The sequence below is a fragment of the Tursiops truncatus genome, chromosome 1 (genome assembly GCF_011762595.2).
Source record: "Tursiops truncatus isolate mTurTru1 chromosome 1, mTurTru1.mat.Y, whole genome shotgun sequence".
Taxonomy (NCBI): domain Eukaryota; kingdom Metazoa; phylum Chordata; class Mammalia; order Artiodactyla; family Delphinidae; genus Tursiops; species Tursiops truncatus.
In genome coordinates, this window is record NC_047034.1 from 151,829,674 (window position 1) to 151,854,915 (window position 25,242).

General features: G+C 56.1%; 2 protein-coding genes across 2 annotated transcripts in view; both read left to right on the top strand.

Annotated features, from left to right (window-relative positions):
• Positions 1-575: 575 nt before the first annotated feature.
• LOC101325454 (bone morphogenetic protein 8B) overlaps positions 576-25,242 on the top strand; it is a 28,301-nt gene continuing 3,634 nt past the window's right edge. Inside the window, exons 1-4 of the mRNA XM_033837515.2 lie at positions 576-1,327; positions 16,353-16,542; positions 16,974-17,122; positions 24,739-24,933. Coding sequence (XP_033693406.1) covers positions 991-1,327; positions 16,353-16,542; positions 16,974-17,122; positions 24,739-24,933 — 871 coding nt within the window. The 5' untranslated portion in view covers positions 576-990. The remainder of the gene's footprint in view (positions 1,328-16,352; positions 16,543-16,973; positions 17,123-24,738; positions 24,934-25,242) is intronic.
• LOC117309379 (succinyl-CoA:3-ketoacid coenzyme A transferase 2, mitochondrial) lies at positions 18,781-20,800 on the top strand. The gene is given in 3 exon segments (XM_033846670.2): positions 18,781-19,221; positions 19,223-20,234; positions 20,488-20,800. Coding segments are annotated over 3 exon segments (1,563 nt in total). The 3' UTR covers positions 20,598-20,800.

A 25,242-nucleotide genomic window follows, 5' to 3' on the forward strand; every position in this document is an offset into this window, starting at 1 on the left:
CCAGGAGCAGTGACGGAGCCGGCGTCAGGTGTCCGGGAAAGAGCTCCCAAAGGCGCACGCAAGGGGACTGCGGAGAAGGCACCAAGAGGCCGGCGAGGAGCTGCGGTGGCCGGGAACCCGGACCCGGCTGCTGGCAGAGGGATGCGCCCCACTCTCGGGCCTGACTGTCACCCACCTGAGGCGTTTCGGGTCCTCGGGCGACACTCCGCGCACCAGGTGAGGCTGCAAGGTCACTCTACGGGCCGGACGGAGAGTTGGGATCCAGCTCTGGAAGGGCGATCAAAGACACGCCCCGCTGGAGCGCAGGGTCTGGTCTCCCCGAACCGCACCGCTACCCTGGATCCCCCGGCTGAGTCCCCGCGGCCGCCCGACAGCGTGGCCAGCGGCGGGAAGGGAGCCCAGGACGACCGCGAGGCCCCCGACGGCGGGACTGCGGACTCCTCGCCAGTCCCGCCCGCCACCCACAAGTGGGTAGTATCTCGGGGGCATCAGCGCCCGCCCCCCAGCGCCCCTTCCTGGGGCTTATGTTCCCCGGCCTTGGCCCCGCCCCTGTACCCCATTGGTCGGGTCCGGAGGGGGCGGGACCCGACGGCTGCAAGTTGGACTGAGAGAGGCCACCTCGGCCCGAGGCTCGCAGCACAGACTAAGGGTCCGCGCCTCCCGGAACCCGGCGGGAGTTCGCCCTCCGCCTCCGAGCTGAGCTGCCTCGGCAGCAGCCAGACTGTCTGGCGCGGCGGCACAGACAGACTAGCCGACGGTCCCCGGTCCCTGGAGGAGCCCTTGCCCGAGGAGGTGCTGCCGCATCCGACTACTCGGAGCCGCGACAGGCGCCACGGGCCGGGCGCTCTAGGGACCGCGTTGCGTTCGCGGGCGACGCCCGCCCCGTCCCGCCGGCCCCAAGCCCGGCCCGCCGCTCGCCGTCGGGGCGGCCCCAGCCCCGAGCCCGGCCGGGAGCGGATGCGCGCGCGGTGAGGCCGCCCGGGTCCCGCCATGGCCGCGCGCCCCGGGCCGCTCTGGCTGCTGGGCCTGGCGCTGTGCGCGCTGAGCGGCGGCGGCGCCTCTGGCCCGCGCCCCTCGCCCGGCTGCCCGCAACGGCGCCTGGGCCCGCGCGAGCGCCGCTACCTGCAGCGCGAGATCCTGGCGGTGCTCGGGCTGCCCGGGCGGCCCCGGCCCCGCGCGCCGCCCGCCGCCGCCCGGCTGCCCGCGTCCGCGCCGCTCTTCATGCTGGACATGTATCGCGCCATGGCCAGCGACGACGACGAGGACGGCGGGACCCCCGAGCGGCGCCTGGGCCGCGCCGACCTGGTCATGAGCTTCGTCAACATGGGTGAGAGCGGGCCCGGGGTGGGCGGCGGCGACCCCGCGAGAAGGCGCGTGGGGGACGGCGGGCCGAGGGGCCCCTCGGGGGCTGAGCGCGGGCTGCAGGGGCGTGTGCGCCACCTCGGGCAGGGCGAGCGCCCTGCTGGGAGCGGGGAATCCCCTTGCCGTGGACAAGGAAAGGCGGGAGGGAAAACCGCCCGAGTCAGGGCAGCGAAGTCTCAGGGGGTTGGGGGTCGGTGAGCTGCCGATCCGTCAGGGACAGATGAGGGATGTGAGTCCCAGAGGCGTACATTCACCCGCAGCCAAACACATCTGATGGTAAGATTCATGTAGTGTCGAGTGGACGCGGGCAGTGCCAGGAAGACAGTCTGGTCCTGGGAAGGGAGGCAGATGAGTAAACAGAGGCTGTGATGCTGTCACGTTGATAAGGGCGGTACTGAAGAGAGGGACAAAGTTCAGCGTGGAAAACCCTGGTCACATCATCAAAGCACCAGAGTAGAGATGAGGACCCAGCTGTTCTGAGTCCACAGCAGCCTCTTCCCTGGGCCACGTGGGGGTGGGGTGCTGCTGCGGGGTGGGACGGTGGAGAAGGAGTAGACTCTGAGCTCAGCGGGGCAGGGACTGTGGTCTTGTCACCCTGGGCTCACACCCGGGACTTGGCTTGTCATGGAATGAGTGTCCAGGCCATTGAATGACCTGATGGGCAGCTTGGACCCTCTTTGTTCTCCCACGTAAAGCCCAGCTTTTCCTCTCTGCAGAAATTATACTCCAAATCGTGGAGCCATTTACCCTTAAAGTTCTCAAAGATAAGTTTTCCATTACTAAACTCTCTTTAATCTACATTCATGAACATATGTCTCCCACCTGCTTTGCCTCCTGTCTGTGGCCAGTGAGGGGCAGGAGTCTGAGCTGAGGCAGACACTAGGCTGGACCTGGGGACCCAAGGACTACAGCTCAGCCCCAGGTGGGGAGAGCTGTGGGACCCAGAGCAGGGAGAGGATCCTTGCCATGGTCACCAGCCTCCCTTCACCTACAGCACCGCTCTTAACCCTCCCAACAACCCTGTTAGCGACATGATATTCATCCCCATCTCCCAGATGAGGACAGTGAGGTTCAGAGAGGCAGTGTCTTGCTCAGGACAATGTGGTCTCTATGTGGCCAAGCCAGGACAGGCCCAGGTTGTTTGGCCCTCCATCCAGTGCTCAAGGAGGTGACGTTTCTGTGTCAGGAGGGCAGGCTTTCAAGGTGGAGAGAGCTTTCAGAGGGATTTCGGCAGAGGAACCCAGGGGTCAGAGTGACAGTAAGTTTTGTGGGTCTTCAGCCATTTGCCTCAAGGAGGCCCGTTCCCCCCAAACCAGAGCTTGTGATGGGCTCAGGTGGGGGAGCGAGCAGCAGAAGGCAGCCGTTAACCTCTGCGGAAAGCCCAGTGCCAGGCACAGGACTTGGGCTGGCGGGTTCTAGATGCCACCTTCCTGGTTAGAGGGCAGGGGTGGGGACTTGGGACAGAGGCGACCACATGTGGAACTGAGGCTGGAGCTCCGTGCTGGGGGCAAGCTGACCCCGGGCTCAGGACCAAGAAGAGCTGTGGATGCAGTCACCCTGAGAATGCCTCCAGGGGAGCCGTCCATCTGAGTGAGTCACCGCCTAGCCCATGTCCCTCTTCCCCCAGCATCCCCTGGGGCAAGGGGTGCACAGCCCTGGTGGGAGCTGCTGCTGTGAGTCGAGCAGCACCCTGAGCTCAGGAGGAGCTGGTTGCCCTCCAGCTTCTGCTCTGTGATCTTAGGGAAGTCCCTTGCCCTCTCTGAGCCTCAGATCTCTGCTTGTAAAATGGGGCTCCTCAGAGTTGTTGTGTGATAGGTTGATAGAGGGGGAGGGGCAGAAAGTCAGCCCCCTTTTTAGGGTGAACCTGGCCCTGGTCAGTGCTGATACCAGACCCTCCCAGCTGCCGCTCAGCCTTGGTGTGGATGTGATGGAAATGTCCCCACATGTCTTATAGACATGTGAAACCCAGAAACAGATTTTTAAAGTCAGCCAAAGGTGTTTCTATCTGTTTTTGAATAAAAACTAGCATTTGAAGTTCTGTAGTCCTATAAATACTCATTTCACCCATGCAGCAACTTGGGAAGCTGTTTTACCAGCCTCATTTCATGGGCTCAGAGAGGTTAAATAACCAACCCAGGGTCACACAGCACATCCATGGCATCATCCAGGCTGTGGATTCCAAATCCCAGTTTCTTCCCACACCACCTCTGGGTGTTTCATGAAGATCTAAAGCCTCTGACACTGTGGATTAACAAGCAGATCTTTGTTCAGTGGAAGCCTGGCCTGTGGGCAGTCCAGCCAGCTGTCTGAGGGCCTTCTTTATTCTCGTGTACTAATCGCACTAGTAAAACTCCTTCAGTTCGAGTAGTTTTAACTGGCTAATCCCCCACTTAGGCTGATGTGGGGGATTAGAACCTACCAGGATTGTTTCCTCCTTTGGAGGCCCCGGCTCCAGGCCCCTGAAGGTCAGCGGCCCCTGAACCACCGTGGAGTCTAACAGCAGTCGCTGTGGCATCAGCGCCCACGCCGAGGCTCCCACACCTGTTGGCTCCAGCTCCACCTCTGCTATTGGCCTCATCAGCTCCTGAGAAGCCAGCCGGGCCTGGTGCTTGCCGGGCCCCTGACCGTCAGTGGCACCTGTAGGACCCAGAGGCCTGGGCTTGCCGTCCAGGGGTCAGCCTCTGCTTTTGAGCAGATGCTTTAGGAGCCGTGTCGTGACTGACAGGGCCTGTGTTGGGGGCCAGGGCTGCAGTCAGAGCTGGGCCCTGCCTGGCCTGCCTGTCGATCTCTGCCTGTGGACTCTTGGCTCCCCTTGGCCAGGACACAGTGACGGGGCCAGTGCCCTCGAGGAGCAGACGGAGCCTGTCCCTGGTGCCGCCTGAGCTCAGGGGAGGAGGCCCTGATCTGGGAGGCAGCGCCCAGGTTCTTGTCCCTCCTGGGCCTGCCGTGGACTCCTGCACGTCCCGAGCCACATCCCTTCCCTTCTCTGGGCCTCTGCTTTCCTGTCCAGTCCACAGCGATGGTGTCAGAAAAAAGAGGTGCCTCCCAGCCCCGGCCCTGTGGCTCCTCGGAGGCAGCTTCTCACACCACCACCCATCCCGCCGCCCAGCTCGGTGTGACTGGCTGGACCCCCGAGGGCCTCAGCCGGCCCAGCCAGCCCTGAGGGAGGAATGAGGCAGCAGAGACCACCTCTGCATGTTCTTGCTGAGCCCTTCTCCGCCTCCTCTCCTTGGAGCACCAGGTGCCCATGCTCTAGAGTGAGAAACTGAGGCACAAAGAGCACTGCAGGCAGAAGTGTAGCCAGAACTGGATGGGCCGTCTTCACTTTGGTCCTGACCCTTCCCTGGACTGGACTGATTCACTCCCGTGATCCTGGGTGGCTGAGGACAGGGGTGGGGATGAGATGAGGCTGTTGGATTCGGGAGACGCAGGGCTCAGTGCGAGCGAGGGACCTGGCCCGGGTCCTGCTCAGCCCCCTGACCTTCCCCTCCGTGAGCCCCAGGGTCACTTTCTTTGGTTCTTTAATAGGCAATTCTTGCATATTTTCCTGAATTCACTCCACAAATTGTCATGTAGTACCTGCTCTGTGCCAGGCTCCCTTCTAGTTCCTGGAATATAACAGGGAATGAAACTAAGTCTCCCCTTGTGGAGCTGACCTTCCAGTGAGAGAGAGAGACAGATAACTGTACATCAGCCACAAGGTGATTTTCACGTGGTCTTGACAGTGACGCCTCTCTCTGGAAACCGGGAGCGGATGGACAGTGGGAGGGCAGGCAGGACTGGGCTGGGGGTTCTGGGCTGGGGGTTCTGGCCTGGGACTCAACAGAATTTGCATCTTGACTCCACCCACTACTCTCAGTGTGATCTGGATTTTCAGTCCACCTCTAGGAACCTCAGTCTTCTCCTCTGTAAAATGGAGATACTCATGGTACCCACCCTAGGGGCTGTTCAGGGGTTGTGTGAGATGACACCCAGTGATGACCACATGCCCAGAACCTCCATGTCTGTCCTTTCATTTCATCTCACATTTACTGTCACATCTTTCTTTAAAAAGAGGAAAGTGAGGGGGCTTCCCTGGTGGCACAGTGATTGAGAGTCCGCCTGCCAATGCAGGGGACGCGGGTTCATGGCCCGGTCCGGGAAGATCCCACATGCCGCAGAGCTGCTGGGCCCGTGAGCCATGGCCGCTGGGGCTGCGCGTCCGGAGCCTGTGCTCTGCAACGGGAGAGGCCACAGCAGTGAGAGGCCCGCATACCGCAAAAAAAAATAAAAATAAAAAGAGGACAGTGAGGTTCAGGGTAGTTTGGTGGTTTTCCCAAAGTACACAGCAGGTTGTCTCCCTGCCTGCGCACCCTTTGCTCTTGTCCTACACAGAAGCTGCTTTTCCCCCTGGCCCAGGGCCCATCATTAGGTGCAGTACGTGCTGCTGAATTGGACTGTATTAAATGTGAGCATGTGTTGTAAACTAGGAACGTGATTATCTTTGTTTTGGGATTTATAGAACTGATGCATATTCATTGTAGAAAATTCATACCATATAGATTCATTATAGAATTTCATGATAGAAAATTCAGACCATATGTCTAGAAACATATAATATGGAAGCTCCTAGTAATCCTCTGTCTACCTCAGGGAGAACCAATGTTTAGTCCTTTAGCTTAGCCCTTCCCCAGCAACCAGCCCTGATATTTTATCAATTTGTGTTATTCTTTTTTACAAAGTGGAATCTAAATGCCCACTGTTTTGCCATTTTGTCTTTCACTTAACAATAAATCCTTTATCCGTCTTGAAAGTGACTATTAAGTGACCACATTATTTTTCTTTTTATCTGTCTACCTTTTATTCATTTATTTTTATTTCAACTTTATTGAAGTATAATTGACATATAAAATTGTAAGTTATTTAAAGTGTACATCAGGATGATTTACTATACATATACATGTAACATTCCCCCCATCTAGTTAATTAACACATTCATCACTTCACATATGTATTCTTTTTTGTGTGTGAGAACATTTAATTTCTACTCTTTTAGCAAATTTCAAAATTATATAATAATGTTATCAACTATAGTCGCCACGTTTGACATTAGCTCCTCAGACCTTATTCAACTTACGGCTGAAAGTTTGTACCCTGTTACCAACCTCTCCCTATTTCCCCCACCCCCAGCTCCTGGCAACCACTTTTCTACTCTTCTGACTTTTTAACTTTTTAAAATCCACGTATAAGTGATATCATGAAGTATTTGTCTTTCTCTGGCTTACTTCACTTAGCGTAATACCTGCAAGTTTCATCCACGTTGTCGTAAATGGAAGGATTTCCTTCTTTCTCATAGTTGAATAGCATTCCCTTGTGTGTGTGTGTGTGTGTGTGTGTGTGCACGCGCGCGCACGCGCCTTATCTTCTTTATCTATTCATCTGTAGATGGACACTGAGGTTATTTCCACGTCTCAGCTGTTGTGAATAATGCTGCAGTGAACATGGTGCAGATATCTTTTTTTAAATTAACATATAATTGACATATAATATTATATCAGTTTCAGGTGTGCAACGTAATGATTCAATACTTGTACATATTGCAAAGTGACCACTACCATACCTACACTTTTTTCTCTTTGATATCCTGTTTTTATTTCCTTTGGATATATATCCAGAAGTGGGATTGCCGGATCATATGGTGGTTCTATTTTTAATTTTTTGAGGAACCTCCATATTATTTTCCATAGTGGCTGCACCAATTTACATTTCCACTAACAGTGCACAAGAGTTCCTGTTTTCCCACATTCTCACAAATACTTGTTATCACTTGTCTTTTTTTTTTTTTTTTTTTGCAGTACGCGGGCCTCTCACTGTTGTGGCCTCTCCCGTTGCGGAGCACAGGCTCCGGATGCGCAGGCCCAGCGGCCATGGCTCACAGGCCCAGCCGCTCCGCGGCATGTGGGATCTTCCCGGACCGGGGCACGAACCCGCGTCCCCCACATCGGCAGGCGGACTCTCAACCACTGCGCCACCAGGGAAGCCCCGCTTGTCTTTTTGATAATAGCCATTCTAACAAGTGTGAGGTGATAGCTCATTGTGGTTTTGGTTTGCATTTCCCTGATGATTAGTGATGTTGAGCACCTTTTCACGTACCTGTTGGACATTTGTATGTCTTCTTCGGAAAAATGTCTATTCAGTTCCTCTGCTCATTTAAAAAATTGGATTGTTTGTTTTTTTGCTATTGAGTTGTGTGTGTTCTTTATATATTTTGGATATTAACCCCTTATCAGAAATGCGGTTTGCAAATATTTTCTCCCATTCAGTAGGTTGCCTTTTCATTTTGTTGATGGTTTCCAAAGGTACTTCTCTGTCCAAGAGTTGAAGGTGGGTCTCTTTTCTCCAAAACTCTGTTTGGCCACCAGAATGGTGTGCCCTATGAACCCCTGATGCCTGGCTACTCCTCCCCGCCCCCATCTTCTCAGTCTTTTCTCACCCTTCTGAGATAAATGACTACTATTGCCCCTAGGTGACAAGGGAGAAGTCTAGTCTCAAAGAGTATAAGTGACTGGCCCAAGGTCCTGGGTGCCCAGATCCAAAGGAGCAGATATGAAAACTGGGTCACAGCAGTGAGGAAGGTTGGCCTTGGAGGTGGGAGAGCGCAGTGGGGAAGACCAGGTTTTAATTCAGGGTCTGCTACTTGAGATCTGTGAGATTTTGAACAGGTTACTTGAAGTTTCAGCATCTCAGTTTCCTCATCTTTAAAATCAGGATAATAATACCTGTACCATAGTGCAATGGTTATACAGGTTAAGGCATTGAAAAACTTAGCAAGTGCCTGGCACCGCTCAGTAAACAGTAGCCAGAATTATGCGGAAGAGCCTGCTGTGTTTGTCTACCCTCCCGCCCCCATCATTTACTTGGGGACCTGGAGCCGAGTGGTAAGAACACGGTTCCAGGATCAGATCCCCATTCTGCCACTCGTTTTTAGTGGATGCTGCGGTGCTCCCCAGATATTCTCTTTGGGACTGCGTCACTTGTTGCACCAGCTGCTTGGAGGGTGGGCTGCTGACGGCTGGGTCCTTCTCTCGACATCAGTCCACCAGCTTCTTGCTCAAGGTTGGGCACCCTCCTTGAGGGCACCCCACATCCTGGCTTATTGGGGTATAAATGCCCAGCCCCCTTGCCTCAAGGAGGGACAACTGTGAAGGGCCATCAGCCCAGAGCTCCCCGTGCAGATGGGATGGGATGGCCCTTTTGTGATCGCGTCAGCTGTTCAACTGTGCCCACTCCTGCTTGTTCCCTGCAAGAACACTCTCCACTAAACCTACCCACTCAGCCTGTTGCCCAGGAAGTCTGACCTAAGACATATTTATATGACTTTTGTGTAAGTTATTTACTGCTGTGTGCCTCAGGTTCCTCATCTGTAAAATGGGAGCGATAATAGTTCCTGCCTCCTAGGATGGCTATGAGCATTAAATGACTTCCTCTATGTAAAGGGCTCAAACAGTGCCTGGTAAATGCTCAGTAAATGTTAGCCTGGTTTGATTGTTTGTTTGTTTTTAGCCCAAGTCCAGCTGGTCAGTGACAAGACCAGAAGTAAAACCCAGTTATTTCCTTTAACTGCTGGCTCTGCCCCCTGAGCCGCAGCCGTTCCTTCAGAACAGTCTAGGGCTCTGAATCCAGGAAGAGTTCTGGGGAAGCCAAAGGCTGCAAGACCCAGGTATGGAGAAGGTTGGATCCTTCAGTCTGAGGTCATTGCTTCACAAACACTCCTGGGAACCTACTGTGTGCTGTTGCCCTCCCTGGTTATCTTGGTGTCCACTCCAAAGCACAAGCTCCAGCCCAAGATCCTCTCATTGCAATGGGAAAGATAGGCCCACAGACAACTCACTGTAAATGATTGCAAAGTGGGAGAAATGGCCATTCCCCACTCAGATACGAGCATGAAGGTTCAGTGCTGCAGAAGACAGACCAGGTCGCTCTCTCATTTGTGGGGGATGAACAAGGCCAGAAGAGGGGGAGGAATGAATGGCTTCCTGGCTGGGGGACAGAGAAGGCTTTGAAGGAGGTGGCATTGTGCTGGACCTTGAAAGAAGGGTAGAACTTAGTCAGAAGCGGTGAAAGGAGAAGGTGTCCAGGCAGAGGGGAGGCATGGAGGTGAAAAAGCTCTCAGCCTGTTCTTGGAACTCCAGTTCCTCAAGTGAAAATCCACTCATGGCTTCTCCTGCTTGGGATCCTTCTGCGTGTTCCTTCTTGCCAGCCTGGCACTCGGCGTTTGACATTCTAGTCCAGCAGGACCCTGCGGTGTTCCCTTGACATGTCCCCAGCCTGATGAGACTGTGGATGGGGGGAAAGAATGTAGACTTTGGAGACAGACACACCTAGACTCTCATCCCACCTTGGGGGCTTCTGGGTGTGGTCTTGTGCAAATCAGTTAACTTCCTTGATCTTCGGTGTTCTCAGCTATAAAATGGGGTGAAGACTGCCCCTTTCACAGGGTTGCTGTGGTTGCCAGCCTCCAGTATAGTTCTCAATGATCCCTGCCTCCTGGTTTTCACACCCTTATGTCCTCCCACACTGGGCCAGCGCTGGTCTATGTGACCAATAGGATGTGACAATAGGGATGCTGTGTCACTTCCAAGATTAGGTTATAAAAACACTGCAGCTTCCGTCTTGGGTTCTACCTGCCACCCCCAAGATGACTCATTCTGAGGAAAGGTCATGTCGTAAGAGGTCCACATGAGGAGTCATCTACCCTCAGCCACAAGTGTGAGCTTAGAAGTGGGTCTGTTCATCCCAGTCAAGTCTCCAGAGACCACAGCCCCACCTGACAGCTTGACTGTCACCTCATGAGAGACCCTGAGACAGAGCCACCCAGCTAAGCACCTGGATTCCTGACCCTCAGAAACCATGTGAAATAGTAAGTGTTGGTTGTTTTCAGCTGCTATATTTGGGGTAATTTGTTACCCAGCAATAGATAACTAACACAGTTAGGTAAACATTAACAAAAATGGCCTGTGTGACGTGCCCAGGGTGGTGCCTGGCGTACAGTTCAGTGCTCAAAGAATGGGAGCTGACACATTATTTCCCACCTCCGTGCTTTGCCTCGGCTACTTTACTCCATTTCTGCTTGTCAGAATTCTTCCACCACTCTCAACTATGTTTCCTAGAAAAGTGTTCTCTGACCACTCCTCCCCAAGGCACCTCCACAAGCGCCCTCCACCTCGATCATCTGTATTTCTCTTAGGAATGGAGTTGCTTTCTGCCTGTCTGATTCGGGGGCGCATCTAGTCCGTTTTTCTCCTACCCACCCCCCGGCCCTACTAAGAAACTATGAACAACCTCAGAACGGCGACCAAATCTGACTCTGGGCCTGGACGGGTGGCACATAAGCAGGGCCAGCCTCCCATCTTTTTTTTTTATTATTGCTTTTTTTTTTATAATTTGGCCATGCCACACGGCATGTGGGATCTTAGTTCCCTGACCAGGGATGGAACCGACGCCCTCTGCATTGGAAGCACAGAGTCTTAACCACTGGGCCGCCAGGGAGGTCCCTCCAGCCTCCCCATCTTTGCAGATCACCCTGTCCCTCCCCTGGGACCCGAGTCCCTGCAGGGCCCTGCCTGGAGAACAGTGGCCTCAGCAGGCCACCTCTCAGGCACCTGTTGATGGAAGAATCTTGTGGAGAGGTGATTCCCCCATACCAGTATCGCCACCCAGAAAGTCCAGGGCCACTCATTTTATATGGGCTCCAAGTCTGCAAGTCCACGTGAAGGGCCCCTAACTTGACACGTGACCCCAGCACGTCTCTGCCCCTCTGGGCCTCAGTTTCCCATCTATGCAGGGTTGCCACGAAGGCCTTTCCAGCTCCCACAAAAGAATGTGTCCCCCACCCTCCCTGCCCACTGATGGGGCTCCTCCAGGGCTGAGGCACAGGGCGGGAGGACACCCGCCACTCCTCACGGGCACCCATTCCCCACGGGAGAGAGGGGATGTGTCACCGTGACCACGTCTTTCTGGAAAGCCCCACAGTTCAGGTCTTTCCTGGGTTTGAACTGGAGGAACCGCATCCTTCTTGCTCACATCTCCTTGGATCTATTTTTGGCCTTGGCGGGCTTGATGTGGTGCAGTGGGCAGGTTGTTCCCTTTTAATTTGGGCTCTGAAGCCAGCCGAGGCCTGGACCAGTAATTATAAGCACAGAGCCATTTATGGAAACAGCTCTTGAAAAAGTCAGTAATGAGAACTGACTAAAAATACCCCCAGAACTGAAGCGGGGGGCCTGCTCTGGGCAGCGCTGAGATTCCTGGGCGGGAGGAAGCCCTGAAGGGGCATAACCGGGGGGTGATGGATTCTGCAGCTCACTCGGGACCCGCACGGGCCACGGAGACCCGGGTGTTTCCTTAGGTCTGAGGGGCCCCTCGGCCTTGTTACCGGCAGGACCAGCCTGACGGGCCCAGCCCATCCGCCTTCGGGGCCCCGAGGGAGCCTGTCCTCCACCTCGGGGGCCGGGCCGTGAATGGAGGCGAGTCCCACAGTAAAGTGAGAACGTGGGTGGCTTGGGTTGGAAACCCTCGGTGACGTGGAAGCCACTCCCAGACCAGCAGGACGCCCCAGCCCAGGGCTGCGCTGCTGGACGCTGAGCCGCTGTCCTGGGGACCAGGAGCCCTTGGGATGAGGGGCCAGGCCTCCCCTCTCTGGGCCCCCGGGACACAAGGGGCTGGATGAGCAGACTGCTGAGGCCTCCCGTTTCCACCCCACGTTGTTCAGTCTGTGTCCTCAAAGTGGTCACCGTCCAGAGGGCAGATGAACCAGGGACGGGGACCCCCGGGACGGGGACAGGGAGAGCCCGGCAGGCTGATGTGTGTGGGCTCAGAGGCGGGCAAGGGGGCTTTCACAGCTGGACCAAGAAGAAAGTAGCCTTTATCCTTGGTGGGATGGGGCAACCCCAGAGAGAGCGGCTTCGGGGAGGGACTCCAGGGGGAGGGTGTTTGCACCAGAAGGCCCAGGAGGCCGTGAGGATGGGCAGGGCCAGCCTGTGTGGGTGAGGGGCGGAGGCTGGACAGCAGAGCCCAGCGTAAGACCCTCCCATGGGCCCTGAGGGGCTGGGGAAGGGTTTGAGGGCAGGAAGGACTGTCAGGTCAGAAGATGCCATTCTCTTAATAGCCACACTGGACTGGAGGAAGGGGGTGTCTTTTGAAGTCTTACTTTCTGGTCAGGAACAAGACAGATTTAGGTTGTCCGGGTGACTCTGCATTTTGTCAAGGCACAAAAATAGCCAAAGCCGATGAGGGTGTTGGGCGGGTGGCATCTGGAGCCTGAGCTGTGGGTGCAGGGCCTCAGACATGGTGGTGGAGGCCGCCTCCTCCTGTGGGCCCTCCCCTCAGCTGCGGGGTCTGGAGCTGGTTTATCGGGCTGGAGGCGAAGGCCGAGGGTCCAGTGAGCACTCACTGGTGAATCGTGACTGTTTATTGTTCTGGGGGCTGCATTAAGGCGATCCAGAAAGTAAATTAATTTGCTGCTGCTTCTCCAGACAGAAAAGCTGGTTCAGTGATTGAACACTTTGGGCAGCTTTTTATAATTTTGTGGAAAATAAACATGGCAAGGTGCCTATGGAGCCAGACATACCTTTGTCTGCTCCCTGTGCCCAATGAAGTGCATTGTGCCTGTCTTTTCATATCTTTGCCAGTGTGTCTTTGGGAATCTTGGGTCAAAGGATAAATTCATAGGTAATTTTGCCAGGGTATTGCAAAAGGATGTTGCCAAATTCCTCTCCATGGTATCCCTACCAGCACCATGTGAGAATACGCACATCTGCGCTTACCTATTTCCTTCTCACAGGCCATACTGAGCACCCAAGGACAAGCCCCCCTACCCCTTCCAGTCCTCTTGAAACCATAATGCTCTGTATTTTACTTACAATAGAAATGGCATCCCCTATTTTATTGGTCTTGTTTGTTTCTCTTCTGTCTCCCCCGTTAGACTGTAAACACTGTGAATGCGCTGTCTTGTTCTGTCTGTTCACTGCTGTGCTCCCAGTCAGAACAGACGCTTACATACCGTAAGAACCTGATAAATTCGTTTATAAATTGAACTTGATAAATTAATGAATAAATAAATGAATGATGAGTACACTCATTTAGAAAACAATCACTCAAAATCTCCCCTTCCCGTCCACCCCATGGCCTTGCAGTTGCTGACATGGCCTTCGAGGGTATCTCATCTTGGCTCAAAGTTGGGAGATTGCAAGTCAGGCTCATCCCAAACTCCTGTTGAACAGCCATCCCTCCCAGTCCATTGCCTGACTATTTACAAAGTCCTTTCATGGACTTGTGAGGAAAGCTGGGTGTCTCCTCATTCCCAGTTCACACAGAAGACCAGGCCCAGAGGGGATTTCCATACCTGGTTAGTGCAGGGACAGGCCTGCAGTGAGGCCCTGACCACTGGCCAGAACCCTCCAGGATGCCCTAAGCTGCCTCTCTGGCTAAAACAGGCTCGGTCTGCACAGTTAACAAGGGGGAAATAGAGGTGCCAGAAAATGCTTTCCCAGAACACCAGCTTTTGGGAACTCTCTCTCCTAACTCAAAGCCACAGGCACTGAAAAACCTGCAACTCCACGGGGGCCTCGCCCTCCGCTCCCCACTGACTGTCAGATAAAGGAGTCACTCTCTTTACCCAGTTCCACACTCAGCATATTTCACCAATTTCTGATGAAAATCATTTTCCTAAAACTGTCCCGCCTCTAGTGCTTGCCTGGACCTGCTGGGGTGGGCAGTTTCCTGTGCTGGATCTGTTGCGGGGGTGACGGGGTGGTGGGCTGCGATTTCACAAACCCACCGGATGGAAGTTTGGAACTGGGGTCAACCCAGGTGAACAGGGCTCTCTTGACTCAGCACACGCGGGCCCCCAGCTCAGCAAGGGAGGGAGGCCACAGAGTCTGGTGCCCGCGGGAGCTGGCAGGTTTGTGGTTGTTCCCTCAGTCCTGGATACAACATGAATGAGTCAGTGTCAGGCCTGCAGGCAGAGGTTCCCAGTGACCCACCAAGGGTCACCCACTGTGCCTTGGGGGCAGATATATAAGAATGCTTTGAGAGGGGTCAGGTTCAGGGCATGGCTGAGTGACCCCTCCTTATTCTCAGGGCCACACCCTGTGACAGCCAACAGCCTGGACCTATTTCATCCAGTAGATCAGGGATGCTTACACAGTCACGTAACCGAGGTGGTCTCTGCAGTTACCGAATCCACAGAAATTGTCCCCAAAGCTCTGTGTGGGAGTCTGTAGGGAGGAGGGGACTCGTGTGGTGATATTCGTGGCGAGCATCACTCGGCAAAGGTCCAGAACACTGCCCTCCGTGCCCTGCCTGTATGGGAGGACCCGGATCCTCCTATGACACGCTGCCCCGGAACAGCCTGGCTCGTAGGTGGGCATCTACTGCGGGTCCAGCACCCTGTCAGACAATGGAGGTTCTATTTCCTCTCCTCCCTGGTCAGGGGATGAAACGCCCATCTCCTGCCCAAACATGTGTCCACTGGCCCCGCCCAGCACAGCTGTTTGCCCATCCATCACCGGACCAGGTCTCCACCGCAAGGACAGGAAGTGCTCCCACATCCGCCTCTGCCACCAGCCTGGTGACTTGTGGTCTCTGAGTCCAGTAGCCAGAGAGAGAATTTTTAAAAAGACTCACAGACATGTAATTAAAATCTCAGTGTTGGTTTTGGGGGAAGGCTCTGGGAGGCTCCCGCCCCTGCTTTGCGGAAACACAGATTTTTAGTGTTTGAAAGTGACAGGAGGCTAAAGTGAGACGCTCTAAATATACTGTCCTGGGCATTTCCGGGCAGCTGGGGAAATATGGGGATTATTCTGCTCCTGCGGTCTCTTGCCCAGACTGTTAGAGCAGCCCTACCACTGGCCTGCATCGAGTCCCCTCCAGCCTGGGCTTTACCCTCGCCTCCACACATAGCTTCCACTCTACCCTTAAACCACACTCCCTTGCTGCCCAGAGCCCTGACGCCCCATTGGCCAGAGCACAGCCCACGCTCCGAGGCCAGAATTCCAGCTCTCCGCAGTCAGGCCACAGCCAGACTTATGCCCTGAGCCGCACATTGCGGGATGGTGGGCAGCCCCAGCACCTCACACCTGTGCAGGACCTCTGCCTAGAATGTCTTCTCCCCCACCTTATCCACCTACCAAGAGTCAGTCCCATCCTTCATGGCCAGTTCAGGTGTCACCTCCTCCGGGAAGCCTGCTCAGATCATGCCATGGGACCCTCCAGCTTCCCCAGCACTTGACCCAGCATCTCCAGGAGCTGTCATCCTACCTCGCCTCTTCCTGGTTCTTTCCGTGTCTCCCTCCGGCCCCGCTTCCTGCTTCCCCTTGATCCAAAGAGGGTCCTGCCGTCCTTCCACCCTTTGCTGGGCTTTATGGCTGTTGTTTTCCCTGCCGGTGCTGTCGTTCCGCGGCTCTAGGCCTTTGCTCAGGCTGGACCCTGCCTCTGCAGCGTCCTTCTCCCTTGACATCGTGGCAAATTCACTCTCACCCCTCAAGGCCCAGCTCCAAAGCCCTCTCTCCCCTCAACTCCCATCCACATACCGGCTGACTCCGGGAGCCCCGTCCTGCCGAGGTGCACTCAGCTATGTCCCTGCTGCCACCGTGGCCCTTTTCTGCCTTGGGTCTGATGTCCATCTCCCCAGAGGAGGGACCTGTCCTGTGCCCCATCTGTGGGTCCCAGAGCCAGCAGGGTACTGAGCAGGGCAGGCTGGGTTTGGGGCTTGCGGACCAGACATGGACACTGCCCTTGTGGCACCGCCGTGTGCCAGGTGCCATGCCAGGCGCCTCACGACACGGTACCCCGAGCCCTCTCGGCACCCGGGAGGCAGAGCTGGGACAAGCCTGTTCTCGAGCAGGGAGCGGTCCCACCCAGACTGCCCAGGCCCCCAGATCCCACCCGGCCCTGCCCACCCCAGAGCCTGAGCTGGAACCACAAGTGACCACCAGTCCCACTTTGTCTTGCAGTGGAACGGGACCACACCCTGGGCCACCAGGAGCCCCAGTGGAAGGAGTTCCGCTTTGACCTGACCCAGATCCCGGCGGGGGAGGCCGTCACGGCCGCGGAGTTCCGGATTTACAAGCTGCCCAGTACCCACCTGCTCAATTGGACCCTCCACATCAGCATGTTCGAGGTGGTCCTGGAGCAGTCCAACAGGTGCCTGCCCTGCGCCCCGCGGGCCCACTCAAGCCTCTGTCGGAGGGTCCGGCCCAACCCTGGGTGCCGGGGGGAACATTTCCCAGAGGACAGAAGGGGAGCTTCCTGGGCAGCCCACCCTCAAAGGACAAAGATGGTTGGCCCGAGGCCTCGTGTCACCGTGGGGAGAGGCCCAGCATCAGTCCTGGATTCAAGTCCCCATCCTACTGTCCTAGCGGTGGGACATGGGCAGGTCACTGAGCTCCTGAGCCTGCTTCCGCATCTGTACACGGGCACAGTAACACCTTTGTACGGTAGACGCAGTGAGAAAAGGCATGTAAGGCACCAGAGCCAGGCGGGGTAGATGCCCCACTAATGGTCCCCCAGGAGGGCACTGGAAACACAAAGGCAGCTGTGCCGGCCCTCGGTTAATTGTTCTTTCGTGTCCACAGGGAGTCTGACTTGTTCTTTTTGGATCTTCAGACGCTCCGATCTGGGGACGAGGGCTGGCTGGTGTTGGACGTGACAGCAGCCAGTGACCGCTGGCTCTTGAACCGTAACAAGGACCTGGGACTCCGCCTCTATGTGGAAACAGATGATGGTAAGACTCGGGTCAGCAGCGAACCTTCCCCTGGGGGCTCCTCCGAGGAAGCTGCTGGCGGCAGGCGCAGCTCGAGCCCCTCACGTGGCCCTGGAGGCCTGGCCTTTTCCACCTGTGCCGCTGGGGGATACCTCCACCCCTCCGCGGGGGCTCAGTGGGTAGAGAGTGAGGTTCCCGCAGTGCAGGACAGCAGGAGACCCCCTACCAGCCGAGAGTCCCTCCTCTCCTTCTGCAGGACCAACAGTTGTGTTGCTCAGAGTGAGTCCACGTTTTCCCTCCCCAAGAAATGGGAGATTCTTTCTACTCTACGGAGCTGCCTTCTGCACCAGGAGTTTCCGTCCTGGGCTAGGCGAGGGGAAGCGCTCACACCCTCAGGCTCTGAGGCAGAGGCCTGGGTGTGAATCTCGGCTCTGCAGCCTTCTAACTCGGTGACCTTGGCAGGTTACTTACCTTCCTAAGCCTCGGTTTCCTCATCTGTAGAATGAGGATTCACACCTTCATTCATTTAGCAGGTGTTTGGGGGAGAGCCTCCTGGTGGGCCCAGGGTTGGTGTGTCTGTGGTACAGCGGGGGCCACAGGGGGCTGGGCAACGGCTGTGAGGAGGCTGAGAGAAGTGGGCAAAACAGTAACTCTGAAATAAATGTCATCTTATTTAATAGCAGTGGAGGGGGACAGGATCTGATTCAGCGTTCTATAAAACAACCCTCTGAGACACTCCCCTTCAAGGGAGTGTAGCATCTCTCCCCCTCCTTCAGTGTGGGCTGCGCTTACAGACTTGCTTCCCAAAGTATGCCGTGGGCTGGGGCAGTACCTTTGCAGGGGCAACCTAAGTGGCACCCCTCAGCCGGGTGCTCAGGCTCCCATGAACACGTCATGCAGCTCCCAGACACCCTTGATCTGACGGAGTGGGAACAGCACTTCACCTCCATGGTCTTCGTCCCCAAAACCCAGAACCCCAGTCTCACCATGAGAAAAACATCAGACAACCTGAAACTGAAGGACATTCTACAGAACACCTGCCTGACCAGTACTTCTCAAAACTGTCAAGGTCATCAAAAAACACGGGAGGTCTGAGAAATTGTAACAGCCCAGAGGTGCCTAAGGAGTTGTGATGACTATATGCCAATGTGGGATTCTGGAAAAAAGACGCTGGAGAAAACTAATGAAATCTGAGTAGATCGTGATGTTTAGTAAATAATAAGATACCAGTATTGGTTGATTAGTTGTGACAAATGTGGTTCCAGGACAGTACGCGCTGGGGACACAGGTGTGGGAACCGCTGACGTGCAGGTGGACATGGGGGCGGGGGGGACGGGAGTAGCGCGCCGGGGAGGAAGGGTGACGATGGAGAGGAAGGAGACGGCGCCCAGGCTTCCCCGGAGGGACGTCGCCTCGGGGCCTCCGTGCGCCCGTCCCCGGATCCCTCCAGTCCCGCCTGAGGGTCCGGACCGGTCCCGCCTCCCGCCTTCGCGGCCCGGGAAGCTCGGCGCCTCGGGCCCTCGGAGCGCGGAGACGGAGCGGGGCGGCGGAGGAGCCAGCCGGGCGGCCGCATCACCGCCGGGGGCCCCCTGCCCTGTGACGCGCGGGCGGGGCGCGCACGGCCGCCGCCTGTCCCCGCTGGGCCCGGGGCCGGAGCCCCAGCCGGAGCGGAGCGGACGATGGCAGCCCTGCGGCTCCTGGAGTCTGCGCTCGGGCGCCGGGTCCCCGCCGGCCGCTCGGTGCCCGCGCTGGCGACGGGCGGTGTGTGCGGCTTCGCCAGCAGCGCCTGCGCGCGTGCCAAGTCCTACGCGGACGCCGTAGAGGCCGTGAGAGACATCTCAGACGGCGCGAGGATCATGGTCCGGGGCTTCGGCCTCTGCGCGATCCCGGAGAACCTGATAGGGGCGCTGCTCAAGACCCGCGTGAAGGACTTGACCGTGGTCAGCAGCAATGTGGGGGAGGAGAACTTCGGGCTCGACCTTTTCCTGGGGACCAAGCAGACCACCCACATCGTCTGCTCGTACTTGGTGGAGAACTCGCTCTGCGAGCACCGGTACCTGGCGGGCGAGCTGGAGCTGGAGATCACACCCCAGGGCACCCTGGCCGAGCGCATCCGCGCGGGGGGGAGCCGGCGTGCCCGCCTTCCACATCCCCACGGCCTGCGGGACCCTGGCCCAGGAGGGAGGCACACCCAGCAAGTCCTTAGAGGACGGCCACATCGCCATCCTGAGTCAGCCCAGGGAGGTGAGGGAGTTCCACGGACAGCACTACCTTCTGGAGCACGACGTCACGGCCGGTTTTGCTTTGGTGAAAGGGTGGAAGGCCGACCGGGCAGGAAACGTCATCTTCAGGGCCAGCGCCAGGAACTTCAACGTGCCCATGTGCAAAGCTGCGAGAACCTCAGTGGTGGAGATTGAAGAAATTGTGGACCTGGGGCCGTTTGCCCCAGAGGACATCCATGTTCCTAACATTTACTTAGATCGAGGAATACAGGGGGGAAAATATGAGAAAAGAAATGAGCGTTTAACGATGCGGAAAGAGGATGATGAAATATGCAAGTCTGCAGATAGTATAAGGACACGGATCCTCAAGCAGGCAGCTCTTGACTTTGAGGACGGCCTGTGTGCCAGTTTGGGCATAGGAATCCCTCTTCTGGCCACCAGCTACATCAGCCCCACTATAACCGTTCATCTTCACAGTGAAAATGGAATCTTGGGCTTGGGTCCGTTCCCACTGAAAGAGGAGGTGGACGCAGATCTCAACAACGCGGGCAAGCACACAGTGATCCTTCTTCCTGGGGGCTGTTTTTTCTCCAGCGATGAATCATTTGCCATGATTCGAGGGGGACACATCGACCTAACCTTGCTGGGAGCCATGCAGGTTTCCAAATACGGTGACCTGGCTAACTGGATGATACCCGGCAAGAAGGTGAAAGGAATGGGGGGTGCGATGGATCTGGTGTCCAGTACCGAGACCAGAGTGATGGTCACCATGGAGCACTCCACCAAGGCCAGTGAACCCAGAATTTTGGAGAAATGTACCATGCCGCTGAATGGAAAGCGGTGTGTGGACTGAATCATCACCGAGAAGGCCGTGTTTGACATGCACAGGAAGGGAGGACTGGGCTTCCCTGGTGGCGCAGTGGTTGAGAATGCACCTGCCAATGCAGGGGACACGCGTTTGAGCCCTGGTCCGGGAAGGTCCCACTTGCAACAGAGCAAGTAAGCCCGTGCGCCACAACTGCTGAGCCTGCACTCTAGAGCCCGTGCGCCACAACTACTGAGCCCGCGCGCCACAACGAAGAGTAGTCCCCACTCGCCGCAACTAGAGAAATGCCCGCCCCAACGTAGCCAAAAATTAATTAATTAATTAAAAAAAAAAGAGAGGACTGACCCTGATCGAGCTCTGGGACGGCCTGATGGTGCAGGACATCGAAAAGAGCACGGGGAGCACCTTTGCCATCTCCTCGAATCTCAGACCCATGCAGCACGTCTAAACCTAGCCAGAAAGTGAACCTTGGTCCCAGAGCGTGTGCTTCTCCCTTTAACCTCCTGGATTGCATCCTGAGAAAGCCTCAGTCACATTTCTGCATCTCACCAGCATCTGGCCGGCTTTCTCCTGCCATCCCAGACGGGCTGCCACTGGATAGGCTTTGTTCTCTCGAGAGGGACATGCCTTTAATTAAAAACAAAAGGAAAACAGAGGCACTGACCTTATATGTCCCGTGAGTTCTGAGAAAGCTCTGCTCCAATCACCCTCCTCCCTGTCTGTGGTATTTACATTAAATTCTGTGCAGCTTGAGATGATCCCATGGGAAAGGTTTCACTGAAGTTCCTGCTCTTGTGAATGAATCATGAAACGTAGGGAAAAGTGATGGGGGAGGAACAACTCCACCCAGAGTCTGCGGAAGGCACCGTTTTAGTGTACTGGAACTATGAAAACATACACACATAAATGTGAATTCGTAACCAGGAGAAACGCTGTCTAAATGAAAGATTTTTTTCCTTTGACCCTATTGACTTTCCTTCTGGGGACTTTCATTTTGGCACTAAGTTTTGTTTCCTTGTAGCCTCACCTCCTCTGCCTCTCACATTTCTCCTCCTCGTAGCTAAATAGATGTCTCTAGAAGGGAAGCAAGACCGTCTAGGTGGCCACTAAGCTGGTAATAGGGGCAACTGAAGGGGGAGAGACTGTTTCGTGCCGACATTCCACCAGGAAGTCTCCTCTGTGAATAAACAGCTCGCCTGTGTGTGGCCAAAGGCTGCGGCTTAGGATGGGAGGAGTTCTACAAACCCGGGCGGTGGACTTAGATGGGTTTTCTCTTCTTAAATCATAGCGTTCCTGTGTCGTCCAGATCAGACACTTAGACCCTTCTTCTCTGTTACGGAGCCTAAACCAGCCTCCTGTTCATATTCCCTTGAAACCCATGAGGGGCAGTGACGTACTTCATCCTGAATCCACAGTCTCACAAACTAGACAGAAAAACATGAGTTTCCGTTCGCGTGTGTGCGTGCGTGCGTGCGTGTGTGGGGTTCAAACCCAGGCTTCCCATGGAGGCTGCGCTTTCTCAGTGCGGCTCTAGGGCTGCACAAAATGGATGAGAGCCCGTGGGTAAGAACAGGAAGCTCCAGCTGGTCAAGGAAGGCCTTTCAGAGAGGCTCCCTGCGGCCTCACCCTGACGGGAGGCCCGGATCCTGGAGTGGAGAGACAGTGCCCCTGAGGGGACAGCCACAGAGTGTCAGGGGACCGTGACCAGGCGGGCAGTGGATGGACGTCACTGAGTGGACTGTGCAGCACCTTCTGGGGAGGAGGACTGATCTGCCCTGCGTGGTGGGAGACGTCTTCCAGCGTCAGCCTGGGACAGGCAGAGGTTTCCAGAAGCAGACGAGTTACAGGGTTGTTAAACAGTAGAAAGAAGGAAAAGCATTGAGTTCCTAGTTCTCATGCGGTGAGGAAATAAATAACCTGTGGGACAAAAGCACACCTGGTCACAGCTGGATCCCCTCCAAGGGTTTCAGCCAGGCGTCCTGATTGTCCTTCAATGTGGCACTAGGGTCACATCCATGACCGCAGGCTGAGGCGGGGCAGGGGCTGCAGGGAAGGGGCAGGTGGCACCCAGAGGAGAAAGAGGCCTTGGGGAGAGATGGGAGCAATCTTGGCCTGGCCCAGGGGAGGGGGCATGAATCCCCAGGGCTGTGATAGGGCAGGGAGCTGCCAAGACATCCGGGCCCTGACGGGGTAGACTCAGAAATGGGGGGAGGCTGGAGGTGTCAGGGGCCTTCCTGGCCCAGAGGAGCAGCATCTTCATCTGGGTCTGCGTGCTGGGGGAGGCCACAGTGTGGCCCCCATCTCGAGGTGTGGCCACACATCCCACGTCTCTCACAAAGGGGACAGCATGCCTGCCAGCACCCTCACAGTTCAGGTCTAGAGGCAGGAACCCTGGGCCTCAGAGGTTCCTGAAGTTCCTGCCTCTGCTTTCTGGAAAGGGTCCCGCCAGAGCCAGGCAGCCTGGGGGCCACCACCTGGACAGCCGGGACCTGCCCTGTGACCCAATCTCTCTGCGCCCAGAGGACCCCAGTACGATCCTTGACCAGACAGTCGCACAAGAAAAGCCTACAGTGAGCACAGCCTCGGGAGCACCGAAGGTCTCCCTGGCCTCTCAGTGGACAGGGCTCTCCAGGAACTCACAGGACAGGGCGGCTGCACACACAGGCCTGGAGGGCTGCCGGCCAAGGCCGCCGCATGCGTCCACCAGGTGTGGAGCTCCGCTCCAGTGCCGCGTGGACGACAGCCGCCCGCCTGCCCCGTCGCTCCACGGCCTCCTCCTGGTGCCCTCACGGGCCTTCCCTCTGTGGAAGGGCTGCTGTGTGTCTTGTGGCTCTGCATCCTCACGGGCCTGCTGTTCTTCCTCGTGACCCTAACCTGCCATGACCCAAACTCCCCGAACAGCTTCTCCCTGGGCCCCTTCCAGTGTCAGCTCCTGTCTCAGCAGGGTCATCCCTGAGTGGCACCTCTGATGGGCCCAGTGCATGTTTGTGGCAGGTGATGTCATAGGTCAAAGGTTAGTCTCTGGTCGATTAGTTGTTTAGTCAACTCTGGCCCATGGACTCAGGGCTAAAGCACAGCTGTGTAAGGGCCGGCGATGTCCCTGACCTGTAATGTGCAGTGGAGGATCATGAGACCCACTAATAGAACACACATGTTTATGTATGTGCACGTGTACAGTAGCTGTGTAAATGCACACGTGTGTGCACACATACATATATGGGCTTGTGTGTCTATGCCTGTGCATCACTGCTGCAACACTGGGGTGAAATGTACCTGGAAGTGGGATGTTCGGCCCTGGGCTTTAAGAAACATTAACAGTGAGCTTGTAGTCATGCCCTGTTGTTTAGTGTGTGAAAATTCCACAGGGAAAGGACATGAAGAGGTTCTATCACATTCTCATCTTTATGATGAAAGCCAGGAAATAAATGTCTAAAGATGAACTAATATCTAAATATTCAGATGTATCTACTCAAAGGAATTTTATACATTTGAAATGTTCATAGTTGAGACTTAACAACCAAGAAAATGTTTACGTGGAAAAATACAGACTTCTTTCTTACGCTCACAATGTAAATTAACATGAAAATATCCCAGAAAAATGAAAATGATGCGTTGTAGCAGGGGAGGGGTTTATGGGAGATATTTTTTCTAAGGTTCTTTACAGCTGTTGTTATAATCACTTTGACAATGAAAACACAAGAGGCCATTGGCACTGCAAAGAGGCACAGGAAGGTAGCGCCACGGGTGGAGGTGGCTTTGCCGGGGATGAGCAGTGTGTTTCTCCGGCCTCCTCAGGCTTTAGCAGCTGCGGGTAAAACCCCAGCTTTACCAGCATCGCTGCTCCTAGGCTGAGGCCCCATCATGTCTCTGCCCACAGCCTTTTCTCTCTTTCTTCCTTTTCAAAGCACAAACCCGCTGGTTGAGAACTTAAATGGGTAAGAAGGGCTCTGGAATTAGATGCACGTGTCTGAACGTGGACTTGGGGTAAATGTCTCTGCCCGCGGAGCCTGGGGTCTCGTTTGGGGGCGTCAGTGAGTGGCCTGCTCTTGGGCGGTGCTCAGCAGAGCAAGCACTGAGTCCTGGCAGCCGCTCCCGCCAGCCGGGTGTTGTGAATCCTACACTGATCCCCAGAAAGGATGGGGTGGAAGGTAGAACTCGGGCCTCGGGGCCTCGAGATGGATGGGAACCCTGGTTCTGAGAGTCCCCGGTAGTGGTGCTCTGAGCCGTCACCGAGGGGCTCTGATGCTTCTCAGGGAAATGATGGGTCTGGCGTCACCATGAAGACTGGCTGAGATCATCACGTGAACTGACTGAAAGCTGTAAAGCGCTGTCACAACGGGCGGTGCCCTGGACCATCACTAATCCCGAACCTGTGCTCCCGAGGACCCTCCCCCGCTCCTGCAGACCTGCCCGCTGGGGGCTGGGGCTGGACTTGGGACTCGGGTCTTCAGAGGAGGAAACCGAGGCCCAGTGGGTCCCCTGCAGCCTCAGGCTCCGTGCTCCTGGCCCGCCCACAGAGAGGTCCCTGCTGTGTCCCCGTGCAGGGCCCCACCCTCGAGTGACCGCCCTCTCTGCTCTTTCCGTCTCAGGGCGCAGCGTGGATCCTGGCCTGGCCGGTCTGCTGGGGCAACAGGCACCGCGCTCCCAACAGCCTTTCGTGGTCACCTTTTTCAGGGCGAGCCCCGGCCCCGTCCGAGCCCCTCGGGCGGTGAGGCCCCTGAGGAGGAGGCTGCCGAAAAGAACCAACGAGCTGCCGCCCCCAAACAAACTGCCGGGGATCTTCGGTGAGGTTGGGGATCAGGTGGTGGGGACAGAACCCTCCTGGCTTCAGTGGGGTCAGGCTCATGGTCAGTCACCCAGCCACCTTTCCTGACACCACTTTGCCCCTGCACCCTGGGGACCAGCCACTGCACGGTCTCCAGGGCTCTGAGCGTCTGCCCTCACTGCCCCTGCTGCCCTGAAGTCCCTTCCTGCCCTCCCTGGCTCACCAGCCCCCCCCCACCCCCCACCCCCCCCGTCAAAATCAGGTGCCCCTGGTGGCCCTCGGTGCTGCCCCGGGCGCCCTGCAGGATCCAAGCGTTTCTGTGAAGGTG